Source organism: Oncorhynchus kisutch, unplaced genomic scaffold, assembly GCF_002021735.2.
Source record: "Oncorhynchus kisutch isolate 150728-3 unplaced genomic scaffold, Okis_V2 scaffold711, whole genome shotgun sequence".
Classification (NCBI taxonomy): Eukaryota; Metazoa; Chordata; class Actinopteri; order Salmoniformes; family Salmonidae; genus Oncorhynchus; species Oncorhynchus kisutch.
This window is the reverse complement of record NW_022262656.1, coordinates 90047-116087: the sequence shown is the minus strand read 5'-3', so window position 1 is coordinate 116087 and position 26041 is coordinate 90047. Positions and strand designations below refer to the sequence as shown.

The following is a 26041-nucleotide window of genomic DNA, read 5'->3' as shown; positions in this document are numbered from 1 at the left end:
CCCCTACTGGGCTAGATATACTATAACATTACATTATATACTGACCCCTACTGGGTTATATATACTATAACATTACATTATATACTGACCCCTACTGGGCTAGATATACTATAACATTACATTATATACTGACCCCTACTGGGCTAGATATACTATAACATTACATTATATACTGACCCCTACTGACCCCTACTGGGTTATATATACTATAACATTACATGATATACTGACCCCTACTGGGCTAGATATACTATAACATTACATTATATACTGACCCCTACTGGGCTAGATATACTATAACATTACATTATATACTGACCCCTACTGGGCTAGATATACTATAACATTACATTATATACTGACCCCTACTGACCCCTACTGGGTTAGATATACTATAACATTACATTATATACTGACCCCTACTGGGTTAGATATACTATAACATTACATGATATACTGACCCCTACTGACCCCTACTGGGTTAGATATACTATAACATTACATTATATACTGACCCCTACTGGGCTAGATATACTATAACATTACATTATATACTGACCCCTACTGGGTTATCTATACTATAACATTACATTATATAGTGACCCCTACTGACCCCTACTGGGCTAGATATACTATAACATTACATTATATACTGACCCCTACTGGGTTATCTATACTATAACATTACATTATATAGTGACCCCTACTGACCCCTACTGGGCTAGATATACTATAACATGACATTATATACTGACCCCTACTGACCCCTACTGGGCTAGATATACTATAACATTACATTATATACTGACCCCTACTGACCCCTACTGGGCTAGATATACTATAACATTACATTATATACTGACCCCTACTGGATTAGATATACTATAACATTACATTATATACTGACCCCTACTGACCCCTACTGGGCTAGATATACTATAACATTACATTATATACTGACCCCTACTGGGCTAGATATACTATAACATTACATGATATACTGACACCTACTGACCCCTACTGGGTTATATATACTATAACATTACATTATATACTGACCCCTACTGACCTGGGCTAGATATACTATAACATTACATTATATACTGACCCCTACTGACCCCTACGGGGCTAGATATACTATAACATTACATTATATACTGACCCCTACTGACCCCTACTGGGCTAGATATACTATAACATTACATTATATACTGACCCCTACTGGGCTAGATATACTATAACATTACATTATATACTGACCCCTACTGGGCTAGATATACTATAACATCACATTATATACTGACCCCTACTGGGTTAGATCTACTATAACATTACATTATATACTGACCCCTACTGGGCTAGATATACTATGACATTACATTATATACTGACCCCTACTGGCCCCTACTGGGTTAGATATACTATAACATTACATTATATACTGACCCCTACTGACCCCTACTGGGCTAGATATACTATAACATTACATTATATACTGACCCCTACTGACCCCTACTGGGCTAGATATACTATAACATTACATTATATACTGACCCCTACTGGGCTAGATATACTATAACATTACATTATATACTGACCCCTACTGGGTTAGATATACTATAACATTACATTATATACTGACCCCTACTGACCTGGGCTAGATATACTATAACATTACATTATATACTGACCCCTACTGACCCCTACTGGGCTAGATATACTATAACATTACATTATATACTGACCCCTACTGGGCTAGATATACTATAACATTACATTATATACTGACCCCTACGGGGCTAGATATACTATAACATTACATTATATACTGACCCCTACTGACCCCTACTGGGTTAGATATACTATAACATTACATTATATACTGACCCCTACTGACCCCTACTGGGCTAGATATACTATAACATTACATTATATACTGACCCCTACTGGGCTAGATATACTATAACATTACATTATATACTGACCCCTACTGGGCTAGATATACTATAACATTACATTATATACCGACCCCTACTGGATTAGATATACTATAACATTACATTATATACTGACCCCTACTGACCCCTACTGGGCTAGATATACTATAACATTACATTATATACTGACCCCTACTGGGCTAGATATACTATAACATTACATTATATACTGACCCCTACTGACCCCTACTGGGCTAGATATACTATAACATTACATTATATACCGACCCCTACTGGGCTAGATATACTATAACATTACATTATATACTGACCCCTACTGACCCCTACTGGGCTAGATATACTATAACATTACATTATATACTGACCCCTACTGACCCCTACTGGGCTAGATATACTATAACATTACATTATATACTGACCCCTACTGGGCTAGATATACTATAACATTACATTATATACTGACCCCTACTGGCCCCTACTGGGCTAGATATACTATAACATTACATTATATACTGACCCCTACTGACCCCTACTGGGCTAGATATACTATAACATTACATTATATACTGACCCCTACTGACCCCTACTGGGCTAGATATACTATAACATTACATTATATACTGACCCCTACTGACCCCTACTGGGCTAGATATACTATAACATTACATTATATACTGACCCCTACTGACCCCTACTGGGCTAGATATACTATAACATTACATTATATACTGACCCCTACTGACCTGGGCTAGATATACTATAACATTACATTATATACTGACCCCTACTGGGTTAGATATACTATAACATCACATTATATACTGACCCCTACTGGGCTAGATATACTAATAACATTACATTATATACTGACCCCTACTGGGCTAGATATACTATAACATTACATTATATACTGACCCCTACTGGATTAGATATACTATAACATTACATTATATACTGACCCCTACTGACCCCTACTGGGCTAGATATACTATAACATTACATTATATACTGACCCCTACTGGGCTAGATATACTATAACATTACATTATATACTGACCCCTACTGTCCCCTACTGGGCTAGATATACTATAACATTACATTATATAGTGACCCCTACTGACCCCTACTGGGCTAGATATACTATAACATTACATTATATACTGACCCCTACTGACCCCTACTGGGCTAGATATACTATAACATGACATTATATACTGACCCCTACTGACCCCTACTGGATTAGATATACTATAACATTACATTATATACTGACCCCTACTGGATTAGATATACTATAACATTACATTATATACTGACCCCTACTGACCTGGGCTAGATATACTATAACATTACATTATATACTGACCCCTACTGACCCCTACTGGGCTAGATATACTATAACATTACATTATATACTGACCCCTACTGACCCCTACTGGGTTATATATACTATAACATTACATTATATACTGACCCCTACTGGGCTAGATATACTATAACATTACATTATATACTGACCCCTACTGACCTGGGCTAGATATACTATAACATTACATTATATACTGACCCCTACTGGGCTAGATATACTATAACATTACATTATATACTGACCCCTACTGACCCCTACTGGGTTAGATATGCTATAACATTACATTATATACTGACCCCTACTGACCTGGGCTAGATATACTATAACATTACATTATATACTGACCCCTACTGACCCCTACTGGGCTAGATATACTATAACATTACATTATATACTGACCCCTACTGGGCTAGATAGGCTATAACATGTTTAGTGGACTGGAATGACATGATGTACTTGATGTGGTTTCCTTTACAGGCCCCTTCCATGCTGCTGATGGACTGAGCCACACCAGTGAAAGCTCTCTGTGTGCTAGTCTGGACTCTGGTACGTGTGTGTATGTTTGTGTACATGCGTGTTGTGATTCTTTATGTCATTGTTCTGTGCAGAAGCTAGTCCTTATTCACTTATATTTTGATAATTGTAATTGTAAAATGTATCTAAGTGTTGAGGTTTTTCCATACACCAGGGGTCTCCAGCAGGTTAGGGGTCAGGGTTAGGGGTTAGAGTTAGGGGTTAAGGGTTAGGGGGTTAGGGTTAAGGGTTAAGGGTTAGGGTTAAGGGTTAAGGGTTAGGGTTAGGGTTAAAGGTTAGTGTTAGCTACCAGCCCACCTATGAGTAGCTAGCCAAACTACTGTATGGAGCGTGTCTGTCTGCCTGTCTGTCTGTCTGCGTGGAGCGTGTCTGTCTGCCTGTCTGTCTGCCTGTCTGTGTGGAGCGTGTTTGTCTGTCTGCCTGTCTGTCTGTCTGTCTGTGTGGAGTGTGTTTGTCTGTCTGTCTGTCTGTCTGTGTGGAGCGTGTTTGTCTGTCTGTCTGTCTGTCTGTCTGTCTGTCTGTCTGTCTGTCTGTCTGTGTGGAGCGTGTTTGTCTGTCTGTCTGTCTGTGTCGAGCGTGTTTGTCTGTCTGTCTGTCTGCGTGGAGCTTGTCTGTCTGTCTGTCTGTGTGGAGCGTGTCTGTCTGTCTGTCTGTCTGTCTGTCTGTCTGTGTGGAGCGTGTTTGTCTGTCTGTCTGTCTGTGTGGAGCGTGTTTGTCTGTCTGTCTGTGTGGAGCGTGTTTGTCTGTCTGTTTGTCTGTCTGCGTGGAGCGTGTTTGTCTGTCTGTCTGTCTGTGTGGAGCGTGTTTGTCTGTCTGTCTGTCTGTGTGGAGCGTGTTTGTCTGTCTGTCTGTCTGTGTGGAGCGTGTTTGTCTGTCTGTCTGTCTGTCTGTCTGTCTGTGTGGAGCGTGTTTGTCTGTCTGTCTGTCTGTCTGTCTGTCTGTCTGTCTGTCTGTGTGGAGCGTGTTTGTCTGTCTGTCTGTCTGTGTGGAGCGTGTTTGTCTGTCTGTCTGTGTGGAGCGTGTTTGTCTGTCTGTTTGTCTGTCTGCGTGGAGCGTGTTTGTCTGTCTGTCTGTCTGTGTGGAGCGTGTTTGTCTGTCTGTCTGTCTGTGTGGAGCGTGTTTGTCTGTCTGTCTGTGTGGAGCGTGTTTGTCTGTCTGTCTGTCTGTCTGTCTGTGTGGAGCGTGTTTGTCTGTCTGTTTGTCTGTCTGCGTGGAGCGTGTTTTTCTTTCACTCCATGTGTAGTCAGTTGATGTCATAACCATCTTGTGGGTTGACAGAAATACTTTCCCCAAAACCTTATCAGTTAAATGTTAACTATAAAGTAGTTTTACCTGGCAGAAGTATATCATGAGGACGTATATCACGAGGACGTATATCACGAGGATGTATATCACGAGGATGTATATCACGAGGATGTATATCACAAGGAAGTAGATCACGAGGAAGGAAATCACGAGGAAGTAGATCACGAGGAAGGAGATCACGAGGAAGTATATAATTTGTATCTATTATTTGTTATTTCCAAACTTTTCCATGAAATGAGCAGCAGCAGTACAGAACCATCACCAGACCGGCACATTAGATGGAAAATCCCTCACTGGCCAGATGCTCAATTAGAGGGCCAGATGCACAATTAGAGGGCCAGATGCACAATTAGAGGGCCAGATGCGCAATTAGAGGGCCAGATGCGCAATTAGAGGGCCAGATGCGCAATTAGAGGGCCAGATGCGCAATTAGAGGGCCAGATGCGCAATTAGAGGGCCAGATGCGCAATTAGAGGGCCAGATGCGCAATTAGAGGGCCAGATGCGCAATTAGAGGGCCAGATGAGCTATTAGAGGGCCAGATGAGCAATTAGAGGGCATTTTGTTGAACAACTGTAATTTTGAGAGTGAAAATCTAAAACATCTAAAACCAGGAAAAATAAAACTGAAAAAAAAAATGAATTTGGGAAAATATATATAACATATTTTATAGGGCCCTAACTCCTAACCCTACCCCTAACCTCTAACCTCTAACCCTAACCCCTAACCTCTAACCCTACCTCTAACCCCTAACCTCTAACCCTACCTCTAACCCCTAACCCTACCTCTAACCCCTAACCCTACCCCTAACCCTACCTCTAACCCTACCTCTAACCCCTAACCCTACCTCTAACCCCTAACCCTACCCCTAATATACATTATTTTACCAGAAAACATAGTGTACTACTTCCTCTCTAAGAACCAGGGAAGAGTTGACAACATAGTGCACTATTTCCTCTAGTACACTAAGGACCAGGGAAGAGTTGACAACATAGTGCCCTACTTCCTCTAGTACACTAAGGACCAGGGAAGAGTTGACAACATAATGCCCTACTTCCTCTCTAAGGACCAGGGAAGAGTTGACAACATAGTGCCCTACTTCCTCTCTAAGGACCAGGGAAGAGTTGACAACATAGTGTCCTACATCCTCTCTCAGGACCAGGGAAGAGTTGACAACATAGTGTCCTACTTCCTCTCTAAGGACCAGGGAAGAGTTGACAACATAGTGCCCTACTTCCTCTCTAAGGACCAGGGAAGAGTTGACAACATATTGTCCTACATCCTCTCTCAGGACCAGGGAAGAGTTGACAACATAGTGTCCTACTTCCTCTCTAAGGACCAGGGAAGAGTTGACAACATAGTGTCCTACATCCTCTCTCAGGACCAGGGAAGAGTTGACAACAGTGCCCTACTTGCTCTAGTACACTAAGGACCAGGGAAGAGTTGACAACATAGTGCCCTACTTCCTCTAGTACACTAAGGACCAGGGAAGAGTTGACAACATAGTGCCCTACTTCCTCTAGTACACTAAGGACCATGGAAGAGTTGACAACATAGTGTCCTACTTCCTCTCTAAGGACCAGGGAAGAGTTGACAACATAGTGCCCTACTTCCTCTCTAAGGACCAGGGAAGAGTTGACAACATAATGCCCTACTTCCTCTCTAAGGACCAGGGAAGAGTTGACAACAGTGTCCTACATCCTCTCTAAGGACCAGGGAAGAGTTGACAACATAGTGCCCTACTTCCTCTCTAAGGACCAGGGAAGAGTTGACAACATAGTGCCCTACTTCCTCTCTAAGGACCAGGGAAGAGTTGACAACATAGTGCCCTACTTCCTCTCTAAGGACCAGGGAAGAGTTGACAACATAGTGCCCTACTTCCTCTAGTACACTAAGGACCAGGGAAGAGTTGACAACATAGTGTCCTACTTCCTCTAGTACACTAAGGACCAGGGAAGAGTTGACAACATAGTGCCCTACTTCCTCTCTAAGGACCAGGGAAGAGTTGACAACATAGTGCCCTACTTCCTCTAGTACACTAAGGACCAGGGAAGAGTTGACAACATAGTGCCCTACTTCCTCTCTAAGGACCAGGGAAGAGTTGACAACATAGTGCCCTACTTCCTCTCTAAGGACCAGGGAAGAGTTGACAACATAGTGCCCTACTTCCTCTCTAAGGACCAGGGAAGAGTTGACAACATAGTGTCCTACTTCCTCTAGTACACTAAGGACCAGGGAAGAGTTGACAACATAGTGCCCTTCTTCCTCTAGTATACTAAGGACCAGGGAAGAGTTGACAACATAGTGCCCTACTTCCTCTCTAAGGACCAGGGAAGAGTTGACAACATAGTGCCCTACTTCCTCTCTAAGGACCAGGGAAGAGTTGACAACATAGTGCCCTACTTCCTCTCTAAGGACCAGGGAAGAGTTGACAACATAGTGCCCTACTTCCTCTCTAAGGACCAGGGAAGAGTTGACAACATAGTGCCCTACTTCCTCTCTAAGGACCAGGGAAGAGTTGACAACATAGTGCCCTACTTCCTCTCTAAGGACCAGGGAAGAGTTGACAACATAGTGCCCTACTTCCTCACTAAGGACCAGGGAAGAGTTGACAACATAGTGCCCTACTTCCTCTAGTATACTAAGGACCAGGGAAGAGTTGACAACATAGTGCCCTACTTCCTCTCTAAGGACCAGGGAAGAGTTGACAACATAGTGTCCTACTTCCTCTAGTACACTAAGGACCAGGGAAGAGTTGACAACATAGTGCCCTTCTTCCTCTAGTATACTAAGGACCAGGGAAGAGTTGACAACATAGTGCCCTACTTCCTCTCTAAGGACCAGGGAAGAGTTGACAACATAATGCCCTACTTCCTCTCTAAGGACCAGGGAAGAGTTGACAACAGTGTCCTACATCCTCTCTAAGGACCAGGGAAGAGTTGACAACATAGTGCCCTACTTCCTCTCTAAGGACCAGGGAAGAGTTGACAACATAGTGCCCTACTTCCTCTAGTACACTAAGGACCAGGGAAGAGTTGACAACATAGTGTCCTACTTCCTCTCTAAGGACCAGGGAAGAGTTGACAACATAGTGCCCTACTTCCTCTAGTACACTAAGGACCAGGGAAGAGTTGACAACATAGTGTCCTACTTCCTCTAGTACACTAAGGACCAGGGAAGAGTTGACAACATAGTGCCCTACTTCCTCTCTAAGGACCAGGGAAGAGTTGACAACATAGTGCCCTACTTCCTCTAGTACACTAAGGACCAGGGAAGAGTTGACAACATAGTGCCCTACTTCCTCTCTAAGGACCAGGGAAGAGTTGACAACATAGTGCCCTACTTCCTCTCTAAGGACCAGGGAAGAGTTGACAACATAGTGCCCTACTTCCTCTCTAAGGACCAGGGAAGAGTTGACAACATAGTGTCCTACTTCCTCTAGTACACTAAGGACCAGGGAAGAGTTGACAACATAGTGCCCTTCTTCCTCTAGTATACTAAGGACCAGGGAAGAGTTGACAACATAGTGCCCTACTTCCTCTCTAAGGACCAGGGAAGAGTTGACAACATAGTGCCCTACTTCCTCTCTAAGGACCAGGGAAGAGTTGACAACATAGTGCCCTACTTCCTCTCTAAGGACCAGGGAAGAGTTGACAACATAGTGCCCTTCTTCCTCTAGTATACTAAGGACCAGGGAAGAGTTGACAACATAGTGCCCTACTTCCTCTCTAAGGACCAGGGAAGAGTTGACAACATAGTGCCCTACTTCCTCTCTAAGGACCAGGGAAGAGTTGACAACATAGTGCCCTACTTCCTCTCTAAGGACCGGGGAAGAGTTGACAACATAGTGCCCTACTTCCTCTCTAAGGACCAGGGAAGAGTTGACAACATAGTGCCCTACTTCCTCTCTAAGGACCAGGGAAGAGTTGACAACATAGTGCCCTACTTCCTCTCTAAGGACCAGGGAAGAGTTGACAACATAGTGCCCTACTTCCTCACTAAGGACCAGGGAAGAGTTGACAACATAGTGCCCTACTTCCTCTAGTATACTAAGGACCAGGGAAGAGTTGACAACATAGTGCCCTACTTCCTCTCTAAGGACCAGGGAAGAGTTGACAACATAGTGTCCTACTTCCTCTAGTACACTAAGGACCAGGGAAGAGTTGACAACATAGTGCCCTTCTTCCTCTAGTATACTAAGGACCAGGGAAGAGTTGACAACATAGTGCCCTACTTCCTCTCTAAGGACCAGGGAAGAGTTGACAACATAATGCCCTACTTCCTCTCTAAGGACCAGGGAAGAGTTGACAACAGTGTCCTACATCCTCTCTAAGGACCAGGGAAGAGTTGACAACATAGTGCCCTACTTCCTCTCTAAGGACCAGGGAAGAGTTGACAACATAGTGCCCTACTTCCTCTAGTACACTAAGGACCAGGGAAGAGTTGACAACATAGTGTCCTACTTCCTCTAGTACACTAAGGACCAGGGAAGAGTTGACAACATAGTGCCCTACTTCCTCTCTAAGGACCAGGGAAGAGTTGACAACATAGTGCCCTACTTCCTCTAGTACACTAAGGACCAGGGAAGAGTTGACAACATAGTGCCCTACTTCCTCACTAAGGACCAGGGAAGAGTTGACAACATAGTGCCCTTCTTCCTCTAGTATACTAAGGACCAGGGAAGAGTTGACAACATAGTGCCCTACTTCCTCTCTAAGGACCAGGGAAGAGTTGACAACATAGTGCCCTACTTCCTCTCTAAGGACCAGGGAAGAGTTGACAACATAGTGCCCTACTTCCTCTCTAAGGACCAGGGAAGAGTTGACAACATAGTGTCCTACTTCCTCTAGTACACTAAGGACCAGGGAAGAGTTGACAACATAGTGCCCTTCTTCCTCTAGTATACTAAGGACCAGGGAAGAGTTGACAACATAGTGCCCTACTTCCTCTCTAAGGACCAGGGAAGAGTTGACAACATAGTGCCCTACTTCCTCTCTAAGGACCAGGGAAGAGTTGACAACATAGTGCCCTACTTCCTCTCTAAGGACCAGGGAAGAGTTGACAACATAGTGCCCTTCTTCCTCTAGTATACTAAGGACCAGGGAAGAGTTGACAACATAGTGCCCTACTTCCTCTCTAAGGACCAGGGAAGAGTTGACAACATAGTGCCCTACTTCCTCTCTAAGGACCAGGGAAGAGTTGACAACATAGTGCCCTACTTCCTCTCTAAGGACCGGGGAAGAGTTGACAACATAGTGCCCTACTTCCTCTCTAAGGACCAGGGAAGAGTTGACAACATAGTGCCCTACTTCCTCTCTAAGGACCAGGGAAGAGTTGACAACATAGTGCCCTACTTCCTCTCTAAGGACCAGGGAAGAGTTGACAACATAGTGCCCTACTTCCTCACTAAGGACCAGGGAAGAGTTGACAACATAGTGCCCTACTTCCTCTAGTATACTAAGGACCAGGGAAGAGTTGACAACATAGTGCCCTACTTCCTCTCTAAGGACCAGGGAAGAGTTGACAACATAGTGTCCTACTTCCTCTAGTACACTAAGGACCAGGGAAGAGTTGACAACATAGTGCCCTTCTTCCTCTAGTATACTAAGGACCAGGGAAGAGTTGACAACATAGTGCCCTACTTCCTCTCTAAGGACCAGGGAAGAGTTGACAACATAATGCCCTACTTCCTCTCTAAGGACCAGGGAAGAGTTGACAACAGTGTCCTACATCCTCTCTAAGGACCAGGGAAGAGTTGACAACATAGTGCCCTACTTCCTCTCTAAGGACCAGGGAAGAGTTGACAACATAGTGCCCTACTTCCTCTAGTACACTAAGGACCAGGGAACAGTTGACAACATAGTGTCCTACTTCCTCTAGTACACTAAGGACCAGGGAAGAGTTGACAACATAGTGCCCTACTTCCTCTCTAAGGACCAGGGAAGAGTTGACAACATAGTGCCCTACTTCCTCTAGTACACTAAGGACCAGGGAAGAGTTGACAACATAGTGCCCTACTTCCTCACTAAGGACCAGGGAAGAGTTGACAACATAGTGCCCTTCTTCCTCTAGTATACTAAGGACCAGGGAAGAGTTGACAACATAGTGCCCTACTTCCTCTCTAAGGACCAGGGAAGAGTTGACAACATAGTGCCCTACTTCCTCTCTAAGGACCAGGGAAGAGTTGACAACATAGTGCCCTACTTCCTCTCTAAGGACCAGGGAAGAGTTGACAACATAGTGTCCTACTTCCTCTAGTACACTAAGGACCAGGGAAGAGTTGACAACATAGTGCCCTTCTTCCTCTAGTATACTAAGGACCAGGGAAGAGTTGACAACATAGTGCCCTACTTCCTCTCTAAGGACCAGGGAAGAGTTGACAACATAGTGCCCTACTTCCTCTCTAAGGACCAGGGAAGAGTTGACAACATAGTGCCCTACTTCCTCTCTAAGGACCAGGGAAGAGTTGACAACATAGTGCCCTACTTCCTCTCTAAGGACCAGGGAAGAGTTGACAACATAGTGCCCTACTTCCTCTCTAAGGACCAGGGAAGAGTTGACAACATAGTGCCCTACTTCCTCTCTAAGGACCAGGGAAGAGTTGACAACATAGTGCCCTACTTCCTCACTAAGGACCAGGGAAGAGTTGACAACATAGTGCCCTACTTCCTCTCTAAGGACCAGGGAAGAGTTGACAACATAGTGCCCTACTTCCTCACTAAGGACCAGGGAAGAGTTGACAACATAGTGCCCTACTTCCTCTAGTATACTAAGGACCAGGGAAGAGTTGACAACACAGTGCCCTACTTCCTCTCTAAGGACCAGGGAAGAGTTGACAACATAGTGTCCTACTTCCTCTAGTACACTAAGGACCAGGGAAGAGTTGACAACATAGTGCCCTTCTTCCTCTAGTATACTAAGGACCAGGGAAGAGTTGACAACATAGTGCCCTACTTCCTCTCTAAGGACCAGGGAAGAGTTGACAACATAGTGCCCTACTTCCTCTCTAAGGACCAGGGAAGAGTTGACAACATAGTGCCCTACTTCCTCTCTAAGGACCAGGGAAGAGTTGACAACATAGTGCCCTACTTCCTCTCTAAGGACCAGGGAAGAGTTGACAACATAGTGCCCTACTTCCTCTCTAAGGACCAGGGAAGAGTTGACAACATAGTGTCCTACTTCCTCTCTAAGGACCAGGGAAGAGTTGACAACATATTGCCCTACTTCCTCTCTAAGGACCAGGGAAGAGTTGACAACATAGTGCCCTACTTCCTCACTAAGGACCAGGGAAGAGTTGACAACATAGTGCCCTACTTCCTCTAGTATACTAAGGACCAGGGAAGAGTTGACAACATAGTGCCCTACTTCCTCTCTAAGGACCAGGGAAGAGTTGACAACATAGTGTCCTACTTCCTCTAGTACACTAAGGACCAGGGAAGAGTTGACAACATAGTGTCCTACTTCCTCTAGTACACTAAGGACCAGGGAAGAGTTGACAACATAGTGCCCTACTTCCTCTCTAAGGACCAGGGAAGAGTTGACAACATAGTGCCCTACTTCCTCTAGTACACTAAGGACCAGGGAAGAGTTGACAACATAGTGTCCTACTTCCTCTCTAAGGACCAGGGAAGAGTTGACAACATAGTGCCCTACTTCCTCTCTAAGGACCAGGGAAGAGTTGACAACATAGTGTCCTACTTCCTCTCTAAGGACCAGGGAAGAGTTGACAACATAGTGCCCTACTTCCTCTCTAAGGACCAGGGAAGAGTTGACAACATAGTGCCCTACTTCCTCTCTAAGGACCAGGGAAGAGTTGACAACATAGTGCCCTACTTCCTCTCTAAGGACCAGGGAAGAGTTGACAACATAGTGCCCTACTTCCTCTCTAAGGACCAGGGAAGAGTTGACAACATAGTGTCCTACTTCCTCTCTAAGGTCCAGGGAAGAGTTGACAACATAGTGCCCTACTTCCTCTCTAAGGACCAGGGAAGAGTTGACAACATAGTGCCCTACTTCCTCTCTAAGGACCAGGGAAGAGTTGACAACATAGTGCCCTACTTCCTCTCTAAGGACCAGGGAAGAGTTGACAACATAGTGTCCTACTTCCTCTCTAAGGACCAGGGAAGAGTTGACAACATAGTGCCCTACTTCCTCTAGTATAGTAAGAACCAGGAGAAGAGTAGCAGAGAGAGGGGAAAATGATGAATGGGCCTATTTGAAAGCTAGAAAAAAACGAGTAGCTTGCCATGTTAATTTTTTTTTTAAAGTAGCTCTTATGCTATAAAAGATTGGAGACCCCTGCCATACATGATACCTGAGACGAATATACCAACATCTAAAACACAACATCACTATGAGCGAAGATGATGAGAGATATGGCCTAACCTGCTACCAAAACAACTGTCATTGGAGGTGAGGTTGCCGAAAGTGGAAGGGAGGGAGGTGAAAACGGTCATTTTATCTCAAGTTTAGCTGTTGAGGGTGCACACAATTGCATTTATTTAATCTTCCCAAAGTTGCTAGGAATATTGGTTTGCTACTGCTGGTATTAGCTATGCAGAAACTAATGATAACTGATTAATGTTGAAGTGCCAGAGACCTATAAAATCTTGCTAGCTACTGAGTGCCCCCCAACCAATGTTGATTCTGTCTGTTGGTTTCACTGCTCTGCTAACTCCGCCCACCTGCTTCTGGTTTTACTCTTTAGTCTCTAACCTCCTGTACCCCAAACCTGTCCTCTCTAACCATCCTCCTGTACCCCAACCCTGTCCTCTCTAACCATCCTCCTGTACCCCAACCCTGTCCTCTAACCATCCTCCTGTACTCCAACCCTGTCCTCTCTAACCATCCTCCTGTACCCCAACCCTGTCCTCTCTTAACCATCCTCCTGTACCCCAACCCTGTCCTCTAACCATCCTCCTGTACTCCAACCCTGTCCTCTCTAACCATCCTCCTGTTCCCCAACCCTGTCCTCTCTAACCATCCTCCTGTTATCCAACCCTGTCCTTTCTAACCATCCTCCTGTTCTACAATAGCCATCCTCCTGTACTCCAACTCTGTCCTCTCTAACCATCCTCCTGTTCCCCAACCCTGTCCTCTCTAACCATCCTCCTGTTATCCAACCCTGTCCTTTCTAACCATCCTCCTGTTCTACAATAGCCATCCTCCTGTACTCCAACTCTGTCCTCTCTAACCATCCTCCTGTTCCCCAGCCCTGTGTGACCTCAGTGGGCATCTCAGTACAGCCAGCACCGATGACGAACTCTTACTCCTGGCCTGTGACCAGCCCCAGCCTGGCCTCTCCTCCTCCATGCAGCCTCTGGCCCCTCTACAGACCACAGCAGCCTCTGGTGGTCCCTGGGTGTTTGGAGGTGTGCAGCCCAGCAGCCTCTCACATCTCTCTCTCTCCCTGGGAGCCTCACACATCTCTCTCTCCCTGGGAGCCTCACACATCTCTCTCTCCCTGGGAGCCTCACACATCTCTCTCTCTCCCTGGGAGCCTCACACATCTCTCTCTCTCCCTGGGAGCCTCACACATCTCTCTCTCCCTCGGAGCCTCACACATCTCTCTCTCCCTCGGAGCCTCACACATCTCTCTCTCCCTCGGAGCCTCACACATCTCTCTCTCTCCCTCGGAGCCTCACACATCTCTCTCTCCCTCGGAGCCTCACACATCTCTCTCTCTCCCTCGGAGCCTCACACATCTCTCTCTCTCCCTCGGAGCCTCACACATCTCTCTCTCTCCCTCGGAGCCTCACACATCTCTCTCTCTCCCTGGGAGCCTCACACATCTCTCTCTCCCTGTGAGCCTCACACATCCCTCTCTCCCTGGGAGCCTCACACACCTCTCTCTCTCCCTGGGAGCCTCACACATCTCTCTCTCTCCCTGGGAGCCTCACACATCTCTCTCTCTCCCTGGGAGCCTCAAACATCTCTCTCTCTCCCTGGGAGCCTCACACATCTCTCTCTCCCTGGGAGCCTCACACATCTCTCTCTCTCCCTGGGAGCCTCACACATCTCTCTCTCTCCCTGGGAGCCTCACACATCTCTCTCTCTCCCTGGGAGCCTCACACATCTCTCTCTCTCCATGGGAGCCTCACACATCTCTCTCTCCCTGGGAGCCTCACAGGGAGAGAGAGATGTTTTCTACTAGCTACATACCAGACCCTGATGTATATTATTCAGAGGTGTTTTCTACTGGCTACATACCAGACCCTGATGTATATTATTCAGAGGTGTTTTCTACTAGCTACATACCAGACCCTGATGTATATTATTCAGAGGTGTTTTCTACTGGCTACATACCAGACCCTGATGTATATTATTCAGAGGTGTTTTCTACTAGCTACATACCAGACCCTGATGTATATTATTCAAAGGTGTTTTCTACTGGCTACATACCAGACCCTGATGTACAGTGGGGCAAAAAACGATTTAGTCAGCCACCAATTGTGCAAGTTCTCCCACTTAAAAAGATGAGAGAGGCCTGTATTTTTCATCATAGGTACACTTCAACTATGACAGACAAAATGAGAAAAAAAATCCAGAAAATCACATTGTAGGATTTTTAATGAATTTATTTGCAAATGATGGTGGAAAATAAGTATTTGGTCACCTACAAACAAGTAAGATTTCTGGCTCTCACAGACCTGTAACTTCTTATTTAAGAGGCTCCTCTGTCCTCCACTCATTACCTGTATTAATGGCACCTGTTTGAACTTGTTATCAGTATAAAAGACACCTGTCCACAACCTCAAACAGTCACACTCCAAACTCCACTATGGCCAAGACCAAAGAGCTGTCAAAGGACACCAGAAACAAAATTGTAGACCTGCACAAGGCTGGGAAGACTGAATCTGCAATCGGTAAGCAGCTTGGTTTGAAGAAATCAACTGTGGGAGCAATTATTAGGAAATGGAAGACATACAAGACCACTGATAATCTCCCTCGATCTGGGGCTCCACGCAAGATCTCACCCCGTGGGGTCAAAATGATCACAAGAACGGTGAGCAAAAATCCCAGAACCACACGGGGGGACCTAGTGAATGACCTGCAGAGAGCTGGGACCAAAGTAACAAAGCCTACCATCAGTAACACACTAGGCCGCCAGGGACTCAAATCCTGCAGTGCCAGACGTGTCCCCCTGCTTAAGCCAGTACATGTCCAGGCCCGTCTGAAGTTTGCCAGAGAGCATTTGGATGATCCAGAAGAAGATTGGGAGAATGTCATATGGTCAGAGGAAACCAAAATATAACTTTTTGGTAAAAACTCAACTCGTCGTGTTTGGAAGACAAAGAATGCTGAGTTGCAGCCAAAGAACACCATACCTACTGTGAAGCATGGGGGTGGAAACATCATGCTTTGGGGCTGTTTTTCTGCAAAGGGACAAGGACGACTTATCCGTGTAAAGGAAAGAATGAATGGGGCCATGTATCGTGAGTGAAAACCTCCTTCCATCAGCAAGGGCATTGAAGATGAAACGTGGCTGGGTCTTTCAGCATGACAATGATCCCAAACACACCACCTGGGCAACGAAGGAGTGGCTTCGTAAGAAGCATTTCAATTGTTCTGGAGTGGCCTAGCCAGTCTCCAGATCTCCACCCTATAGAAAATCTTTGGAGGGAGTTGAAAGTCCGTGTTGCCCAGCAACAGCCCCAAAACATCACTCCTCTAGAGGAGATCTGCATGGAGGAATGGGCCAAAATACCAGCAACAGTGTGTGAAAACCTTGTGAAGACTTACAGAAAACGTTTGACCTCTGTCATTGCCAACAAAGGGTATATAACAAAGTATTGAGAAACTTTTGTTATTGACCAAATACTTATTTTCCACCGTAATTTGCAAATAAATTCATAAAAAATCCTACAGTATGATTTTCTGGATTTTTTTCTTCTCATTTTGTCTGTCATAGTTGAAGTGTACCTATGATGAAACTTACAGGGCTCTCATCTTTTTAAGTGGGAGAACTTGCACAATTGGTGGCTGACTAAATACTTTTTTGCCCCACTGTACTAATGATGTCAGTAATGTAAGATATGTAAACATTATTAAAGTGGCATAGTTTAAAGAGACTGGTGATCCATTTATTAAATTGGCCAGTGATTGGGTCTCAATGTAGGAAGCAGCCTCTCTGAGTTAGTGATAGCTGTTTAGCAGTCAGATGGCCTTGAGATAGAAGCTGTTTTTCAATCTCTCGGTCCCAGCTTTGATGCACCTGTACTGACCTCACCTTCTGGATGGTAGCGGGGTGAACAGGCCGTGGCTCGGGTGGTTGTTGTCCTTGATAATCTTCTTGGCCTTCCTGGCACATCGGGTGCTGTAGGTGTCATGGAAGGCAGGTAGTTTGCCCCCGGTGATGAGGTTGAGGGTGGTGCAGTTGCCATACCAGGCTGTGATACAGCCCGACAGGATGCTCTCGATTGTGCATCTGTAAAAGTTTGTCAGGGTTTTGGGTGACAAGACAAATTTCTTCGGCCTCCTGAGGTTGAAGAGGTGCTGTTGTGCCTTCTTCACCACACTGTCTGTGTGGGTGGACCGTTTCAGTTTGTCCGTGATGTGTACGCCGAGGGACTTAACTTTCTACCTTCTCCACTGCTGTCCCTTCAATGTGGGTAGGGGGGATTGCTCTGCTGTTTCCTGAAGTCCACAGTCATCTCCTTTGTTGTTGTTTGTTTGTTTACGTTGAGTGAGAGGTTGTTTTCCTGACACCACACTCCGAGTGCCCTCACATCCTCCCTGTAGGCTGTCTCGTCGTTGTTGGTAATCAAGCCCACTAATGTTGTGTCATCTGCAAACTTGATGATTGAGTTGGAGGCGTGCGTGGCCACGCAGTCGTGGGTGAACAGGGAGTACAGGAGGGGGCTGAGCACGCACCCTTGTGGGGCCCCAGTGTTGAGGGTCAGCAAAGTGGAGATGTTGTTTCCTACCTTCACCATCTGGGGCGGCCCGTCAGAAAGTCCAGGACCCAATTGCACAGGGCGGGGTTGAGACCCAGGGCCTCCAGCTTGATGATGAGCTTGGAGGGTACTATGGTGTTGAATGCTGAGCTGTAATCAATGAACAGCATTCTTACATACAGTTGAAGTCGGAAGTTTACATCCATTTAGGTTGGAGTCATTAAAACATTAAAATCACTCCACAAATGTCTTAACAAACTATAGTTTGGGCAAGTCGGTTAGGACATCTAATTTGTGCATGACACAAGTAATTTTTCCAGCAATATTTATAGACAGATTATTTCACTTATAATTCACTGTATCACAATCCCAGTGGGTCAGAAATTGACATAGACTAAGTTGACTGTGCCTTTAAACAGCTTGGAAAATTCCAGAAAATGATGTCATGGATTTAGAAGCTTCTGATAGGCTAATTGACATCATTTGATTCAATTAGAGGTGTACCTGTGGATGTATTTCAAGGCCTACCTTCAAACTCAGTGCCTCTTTGCTTGACATCATGGGAAAATCAAAAGAAATCAGCCAAGACCTCAGACAAAGAATTGTAGACCTCCACAAGTCTGGTTCATCCTTGGGAGCAATTTCCAAACGCCTGAAGGTACCACATTCATCTATACAAACAATAGTACTCAAGTATAAACACCATGAGACCACGCAGCCGTCATACCGCTCAGGAAGGAGACGCATTCTGTCTCCTAGAGAGGAACGTACTTTGGTGTGAAAAGTGCAAATAAATCCCAGAACAACAGCAAAGGACCTTGCAAAGATGCTGGAGGAAACGGGTACGAAAGTATCTATATCCACAGTAAAACAAGTCCTATATCGACATAACCTGAAAGGCAGCTCAGCAAGGAAGAAGCCACTGCTCCAAAACCACCCCAAAAAATCCAGACTACAGTTTGCAATTGCACATGGGGAGAAAGATTGTACTTTTTGGAGAAATGTCCTCTGGTCTGATGAAACAAAAATAGAACTGTTTGGCCATAATGACCATTGTTATGTTTAGGGGGAAAAGGGGGAAGCTTGCAAGCCGAAGAACACCATCCCAATCGTGAAGCATGGGGGTGGCAGCATCATGTTGTGGGAGTGCTTTGCTGCAGCAGGGACTGGTGCACTTCACAAAATAGATGGCATAATGAGGAATGAAAAGTATGTGGAAATATTGAAGCAACATCTCAAGACATCAGTCAGGAAGTTAAAGCTTGGTTGCAAATGGACAATGACCTCAAGCATACTTCCAAAGTTGTGGCAAAATGGCTTAAGGACAACAAAGTCAAGGTATTGGAGTGGCCATCACAAAGCCCTGACTTCAATCCTATAGAAACTTTGTGGGCAGAACTGAAAAAGTGTGTGCGAGCAAGGAGGCCTACCAACCTGACTCAGCTCTGTCAGGAGGAATGGGCCAAAATTCACCCAACTTATTGTGGGAAGCATGTGGAAGGCTACCCAAAATGTTTGACCCAAGTTAAACAATTGAAAGGCAATGCTACCAAATATGAATTAAGTGTATGTAAACTTCTGACCCACTGGGAATATGATGAAAGAAATAAAAGCTGAAATATATCATTCTCTCTACTATTATTCTGACATTTCACATTATTAAAATAAAGTGGTGATCCTAACTGACATAAGACAGGGAATTTATACTCGGATTAAATGTCAGGAATTGTGTATTTGGCTAAAATGTAAGTAAACTTCCGACTTCAACTGTAGGTATTCCTCTTGTCCAGATGGGACAGAGCAGTGCGATGGTGATTACATCGTCTGTGGACCTGTTGGGGCGTTATTCAAACTGAAGTGGGTCTAGGGTGACAGGTAAGGTAGAGGTGATATGATCCTTAACTAGTCTTTCAAAGCACTTCATGATGACAGTATTGAGTGCTACGGGGTGATAGTCGGGGCCAGCAGCCTTGCGAGGGTTAACACGTTTAAATGTTTTACTCACGTTGGCCACGGAGAAGGAGGGGGGCGGGGCGCAGTCCTTGTTAGCGGGCCACGAGGTTGTATTGTATTATCCTCATAGCGGGCAAAGAAGGTGGTTAGTTTGTCTGGAAGCATGACATCGTTGTACGTGACGTGGCTGGTTATCTTTTTGTGGTCCGTGATTTCCTGTAGACCCTGCCACATACGTCCCGTGTCTCTTACCTGTCCTGTCCTGCCCTCCCCGTTCTCCTATCAAACCTGTGTTACTGGGGGTCTGAGCTGCTCTTACCTCTCCTGTCCTGTCCTCCCCCTGGATGACTCCTCTCTCTTTCAGGTGCATGTGTGGTGTTTTTCTGATCTCATTCTTCCAGTTGTCTTCTGACTCATTTGATTTCAACTGATTTCCCCTCTCTCTCTCACTTTCTCTCTCTCAGGGTTCTCTCTCAGGTGTCTCTCAGGTCCTGAGCTGACTTTGTCATCTGTGAATGGTGTTTAAGACCAGCCTGTTTTTCAATTGACATGAGTCAGTAACAGTTAATAGTTCCTGATGACCTGGCTACATGCAGTTTCTAACGCTTTGTCTGTCTCTCTGTGCTGTGTGTTCTAGGTGGGGACCTCTCTGGAAGCTCTCTACTGCAGCAGGGTCCCAGGGTGGGGGACAAGGAGGAGGAGGACAGAGAGACTGGGGACATGGCCTTTCTGAAGGACCTCCTGAGCCCTGGACCAATGGACGCAGACGAGTTCAGTCGAGAGTGGCAAGGCACCTTTGGCTGCTTGGAGTTCTCTGACCCTGTCCCCCCCACCCCCACCCTAGTCCCTCCTCCACCTACTGGAGCGGCCTGCCCCCCCTCTCAGTCCCCCAGTCCCACCGGCTTCCTGCCCTCCCAGCTGCTGGACCACAGTCTGAGTTCTACAGGTCAGTCAGTCAGCACCATCTCCTGGTCTGACCTCTAGTGGCTAGATGATCTTACTGCATGTCTGACCTCTAGTGGCTAGATGATCTTACTGCATGTCTGACCTCTAGTGGCTAGATGACCTTACTGCATTTCTGACCTCTAGTGGCTAGATGACCTTACTGCATGTCTGACCTCTAGTGGCTAGATGATCTTACTGCATGTCTGACCTCTAGTGGCTAGATGACCCTACTGCATGTCTGACCTCTAGTGCCTGAATCACCTTACTGCATGTCTGACCTCTAGTGGCTATACGATCTTACTGCATTTCTGACCTCTAGTGGCTCGATGATCTTACTGCATTTCTGACCTCCAGTGGCTAGATGACCTTATTGCATTTCTGACCTCTTGTGGCTAGATGACCCTACTGCATGTCTGACCTCTAGTGCCTGAATCACCAGAGAGGGAAACGAGGCGGTCTTCTGGTCAGACTCCGGAGACGGGCACACCGTGCACCACTCCCTAGCATTCTTCTTGCCAATGTCCAGTCTCTTGACAACAAGGTTGATGAAATCCGAGCAAGGGTAGCATTCCAGAGGGACATCAGAGACTGTAACGTTCTCTGCTTCACGGAAACATGGCTCACCGGAGAGACGCTATCCGAAGCGGTGCAGCCAACGGGTTTCTCCACGAATTGCGCCGACAGAAACAAACATCTTTCTGGTAAGAAGAGGGGCGGGGGCGTATGCCTTATGGCCAACGTGACATGGTGTGATGAAAGAAACATACAGGAACTCAAATCCTTCTGTTCACCTGATTTAGAATTCCTCACAATCAAATGTAGACCGCATTATCTATCAAGAGAATTCTCTTCGATTATAATCACAGCCGTATATATCCCCCCCCAAGCAGACACATCGATGGCTCTGAACGAACTTTATTTAACTCTCTGCAAACTGGAAACGATTTATCCGGAGGCTGCATTCATTGTAGCTGGGGATTTTAACAAGGCTAATCTGAAAACAAGACTCCCTAAATTTGATCAGCATATCGATTGCGCAACCAGGGGTGGAAAGACCTTGGATCATTGTTACTCTAACTTCCGCGACGCATATAAGGCCCTGCCCCGCCCCCCTTTCGGAAAAGCTGACCACGACTCCATTTAGTTGATCCCTGCCTACAGACAGAAACTAAAACAAGAGGCTCCCACGCTGAGGTCTGTCCAACGCTGGTCCGACCAAGCTGACTCCACACTCCAAGACTGCTTCCATCACGTGGACTGCGAGATGTTTCGTATTGCGTCAGATAACAACATTGACGAATACGCTGATTCGGTGGGCGAGTTCATTAGAACGTGCGTTGAAGATGTCGTTCCCATAGCAACAATTAAAACATTCCCTAACCAGAAACCGTGGATTGATGGCAGCATTCGTGTGAAACTGAAAGCGCGAACCACTGCTTTTAATCAGGGCAAGGTGTCTGGTAACATGACCGAATATAAACAGTGCAGCTATTCCCTCCGCAAGGCTATCAAACAAGCTAAGTGCCAGTACAGAGACAAAGTAGAATCTCAATTCAACGGCTCAGACACAGAGGCATGTGGCAGGGTCTACAGTCAATCACGGACTACAGGAAGAAATCCAGCCCAGTCACGGACCAGGATGTCTTGCTCCCAGGCAGACTAAATAACTTTTTTGCCCGCTTTGAGGACAATACAGTGCCACTGACACGGCCTGCAATGAAAACATGCGGTCTCTCCTTCACTGCAGCCGAGGTGAGTAAGACATTTAAACGTGTTAACCCTCGCAAGGCTGCAGGCCCAGACGGCATCCCCAGCCGCGCCCTCAGAGCATGCGCAGACCAGCTGGCCGGTGTGTTTACGGACATATTCAATCAATCCCTATACCAGTCTGCAGTTCCCACGTGCTTCAAGAGGGCCACCATTGTTCCTGTTCCCAAGAAAGCTAAGGTAACTGAGCTAAACGACTACCGCCCCGTAGCACTCACATCCGTCATCATGAAGTGCTTTGAGAGACTAGTCAAGGACCATATCACCTCCACCCTACCTGACACCCTAGACCCACTCCAATTTGCTTACCGCCCAAATAGGTCCACAGACGATGCAATCTCAACCACACTGCACACTGCCCTAACCCATCTGGACAAGAGGAATACCTATGTGAGAATGCTGTTCATCGACTACAGCTCAGCATTCAACACCATAGTACCCTCCAAGCTCGTCATCAAGCTCGAGACCCTGGGTCTCGACCCTGCCCTGTGCAACTGGGTACTGGACTTCCTGACGGGCCGCCCCCAGGTGGTGAGGGTAGGCAACAACATCTCCTCCCCGCTGATCCTCAACACTGGGGCCCCACAATGGTGCGTTCTGAGCCCTCTCCTGTACTCCCTGTTCACCCACGACTGCGTGGCCACGCACGCCTCCAACTCAATCATCAAGTTTGCAGACGACACAACAGTGGTAGGCTTGATTACCAACAACGACGAGACGGCCTACAGGGAGGAGGTGAGGGCCCTCGGAGTGTGGTGTCAGGAAAATAACCTCACACTCAACGTCAACAAAACTAAGGAGATGATTGTGGACTTCAGGAAACAGCAGAGGGAACACCCCCCTATCCACATCGATGGAACAGTAGTGGAGAGGGTAGCAAGTTTTAAGTTCCTCGACATACACATCACAGACAAACTGAATTGGTCCACTCACACAGACAGCATCGTGAAGAAGGCGCAGCAGCGCCTCTGCAAACTCTGGAGGCTGAAGAAATTCGGCTTGTCACCAAAAGCACTCACAAACTTCTACAGATGCACAATCGAGAGCATCCTGGCGGGCTGTATCACCGCCTGGTATGGCAACTGCACCGCCCTCAACCGTAAGGCTCTCCAGAGGGTAGTGAGGTCTGCACAACGCATAACCGGGGGCAAACTACCTGCCCTCCAGGACACCTACACCACCCGATGCTACAGGAAGGCCATGAAGATCATCAAGGACATCAACCACCCGAGCCACTGCCTGTTCACCCCGCTGTCATCCAGAAGGCGAGCTCAGTACAGGTGCATCAAAGCTGGGACCGAGAGACTGAAAAACAGCTTCTATCTCAAGGCCATCAGACTGTTAAACAGCCACCACTAACATTGAGTGGCTGCTGCCAACACACTGGCAATGACACTGACTCAACTCCAGCCACTTTAATAATGGGAATTGATGGGAAATGATGTAAATATATCACTAGCCACTTTAAACAATGCTACCTTATATAATGTTACTTACCCTACATTATTCATCTCATATGCATACGTATATACTGTACTCTATATCATCGACTGCATCCTTATGTAATACATGTATCACTAGCCACTTTAACTATGCCACTTTGTTTACATACTCATCTCATATGTTATACTGTACTCGATATCATCTACTGTATCTTGCCTATGCTGCTCTGTACCATCACTCATTCATATATCCTTATGTACATATTCTTTATCCCCTTACACTGTGTATAAGACAGTAGTTTTTTGGAATTGTTAGTTAGATTACTTGTTCGTTATTACTACATTGTCGGAACTAGAAGCACAAGCATTTCGCTACACTCGCATTAACATCTGCTAACCATGTGTATGTGACAAATAAATAAAATTTGATTTGATTTGATTTATGATTTGATTTGCATATCTGACCTCGAGTGGCTGAATCACCTTACTGCATGTCTGACCTCTAGTGGCTAGATGACCTAGTAGCATCTAGAAACTGATAGTTTGTATCCAGTTCTACTATCATCTAGAAACTGATAGTTTGTATCCAGTTCTAGTTTCATCTAGAAACTGATAGTTTTGTCTCCAGTTCTAGAAACTGATAGTTTGTCTCCAGTTCTAGTAGCATCTAGAAACTGATAGTTTGTCTCCAGTTCTACTATCATCTAGAAACTGATAGTTTTGTCTCCAGTTCTAGAAACTGATAGTTTGTCTCCAGTTCTAGAAACTGATAGTTTGTCTCCAGTTCTAGAAACTGATAGTTTGTCTCCAGTTCTAGAAACTGATAGTTTTGTCTCCAGTTCTAGAAACTGATAGTTTGTCTCCAGTTCTAGTAGCGTCTAGAAACTGATAGTTTGTCTCCAGTTCTAGTATAATCTAGAAACGGATAGTTTGTCTCCAGTTCTAGTAGCATCTAGAAACTGATAGTTTTGTCTCCAGTTCTAGAAACGGATAGTTTGTATCCAGTTCTAGTTCCATCTAGAAACTGATAGTTTTGTCTCCAGTTCTAGAAATGGATAGTTTGTCTCCAGTTCTAGAAACTGATAGTTTGTCTCCAGTTCTAGAAACTGATAGTTTGTCTCCAGTTCTAGAAACTGATAGTTTGTCTCCAGTTCTAGAAACTGATAGTTTGTCTCCAGTTCTAGAAACTGATAGTTTGTCTCCAGTTCTAGTAGCATCTAGAAACTGATAGTTTTGTCTCCAGTTCTAGAAACTGATAGTTTGTCTCCAGTTCTAGTAGCATCTAGAAACTGATAGTTTGTCTCCAGTTCTAGAAACTGATAGTTTGTCTCCAGTTCTAGAAACTGATAGTTTGTCTCCAGTTCTAGTATAATCTAGAAACGGATAGTTTGTCTCCAGTTCTAGTAGCATCTAGAAACTGATAGTTTTGTCTCCAGTTCTAGAAACGGATAGTTTGTATCCAGTTCTAGTTCCATCTAGAAACTGATAGTTTTGTCTCCAGTTCTAGAAATTGATAGTTTGTCTCCAGTTCTAGAATCTGATAGTTTGTCTCCAGTTCTAGAAACTGATAGTTTGTCTCCAGTTCTAGTAGCATCTAGAAACGGATAGTTTGTCTCCAGTTCTAGAAACTGATAGTTTGTCTCCAGTTCTAGAAACGGATAGTTTGTCTCCAGTTCTAGAAACTGATAGTTTGTCTCCAGTTCTAGAAACTGATAGTTTGTCTCCAGTTCTAGAAACTGATAGTTTGTATCCAGTTCTAGTATCATCTAGAAACTGATAGTTTGTCTCCAGTTCTAGTAGCATCTAGAAACTGATAGTTTTGTCTCCAGTTCTAGAAACTGATAGTTTGTCTCCAGTTCTAGAAACTGATAGT

At 45.4% G+C, this 26041-nt stretch overlaps 1 protein-coding gene across 6 annotated transcripts in view; it reads left to right on the top strand.

Moving 5' to 3' along the window:
* ical1 (islet cell autoantigen 1-like) overlaps positions 1–26041 on the top strand; it is a 90313-nt gene that overhangs the window by 61164 nt on the left and 3108 nt on the right. For 3 of the 6 annotated variants that reach the window (XM_031815942.1, XM_031815943.1, XM_031815944.1), the window contains exons 11-13: positions 3805–3873; positions 14378–14536; positions 20652–20960. In XM_031815942.1, the coding sequence (XP_031671802.1) occupies positions 3805–3873; positions 14378–14536; positions 20652–20960 (537 nt within the window). The remainder of the gene's footprint in view (positions 1–3804; positions 3874–14377; positions 14537–20651; positions 20961–26041) is intronic. The other 3 variants (XM_031815945.1, XM_031815947.1, XM_031815946.1) reach the window with 1 other exon arrangement.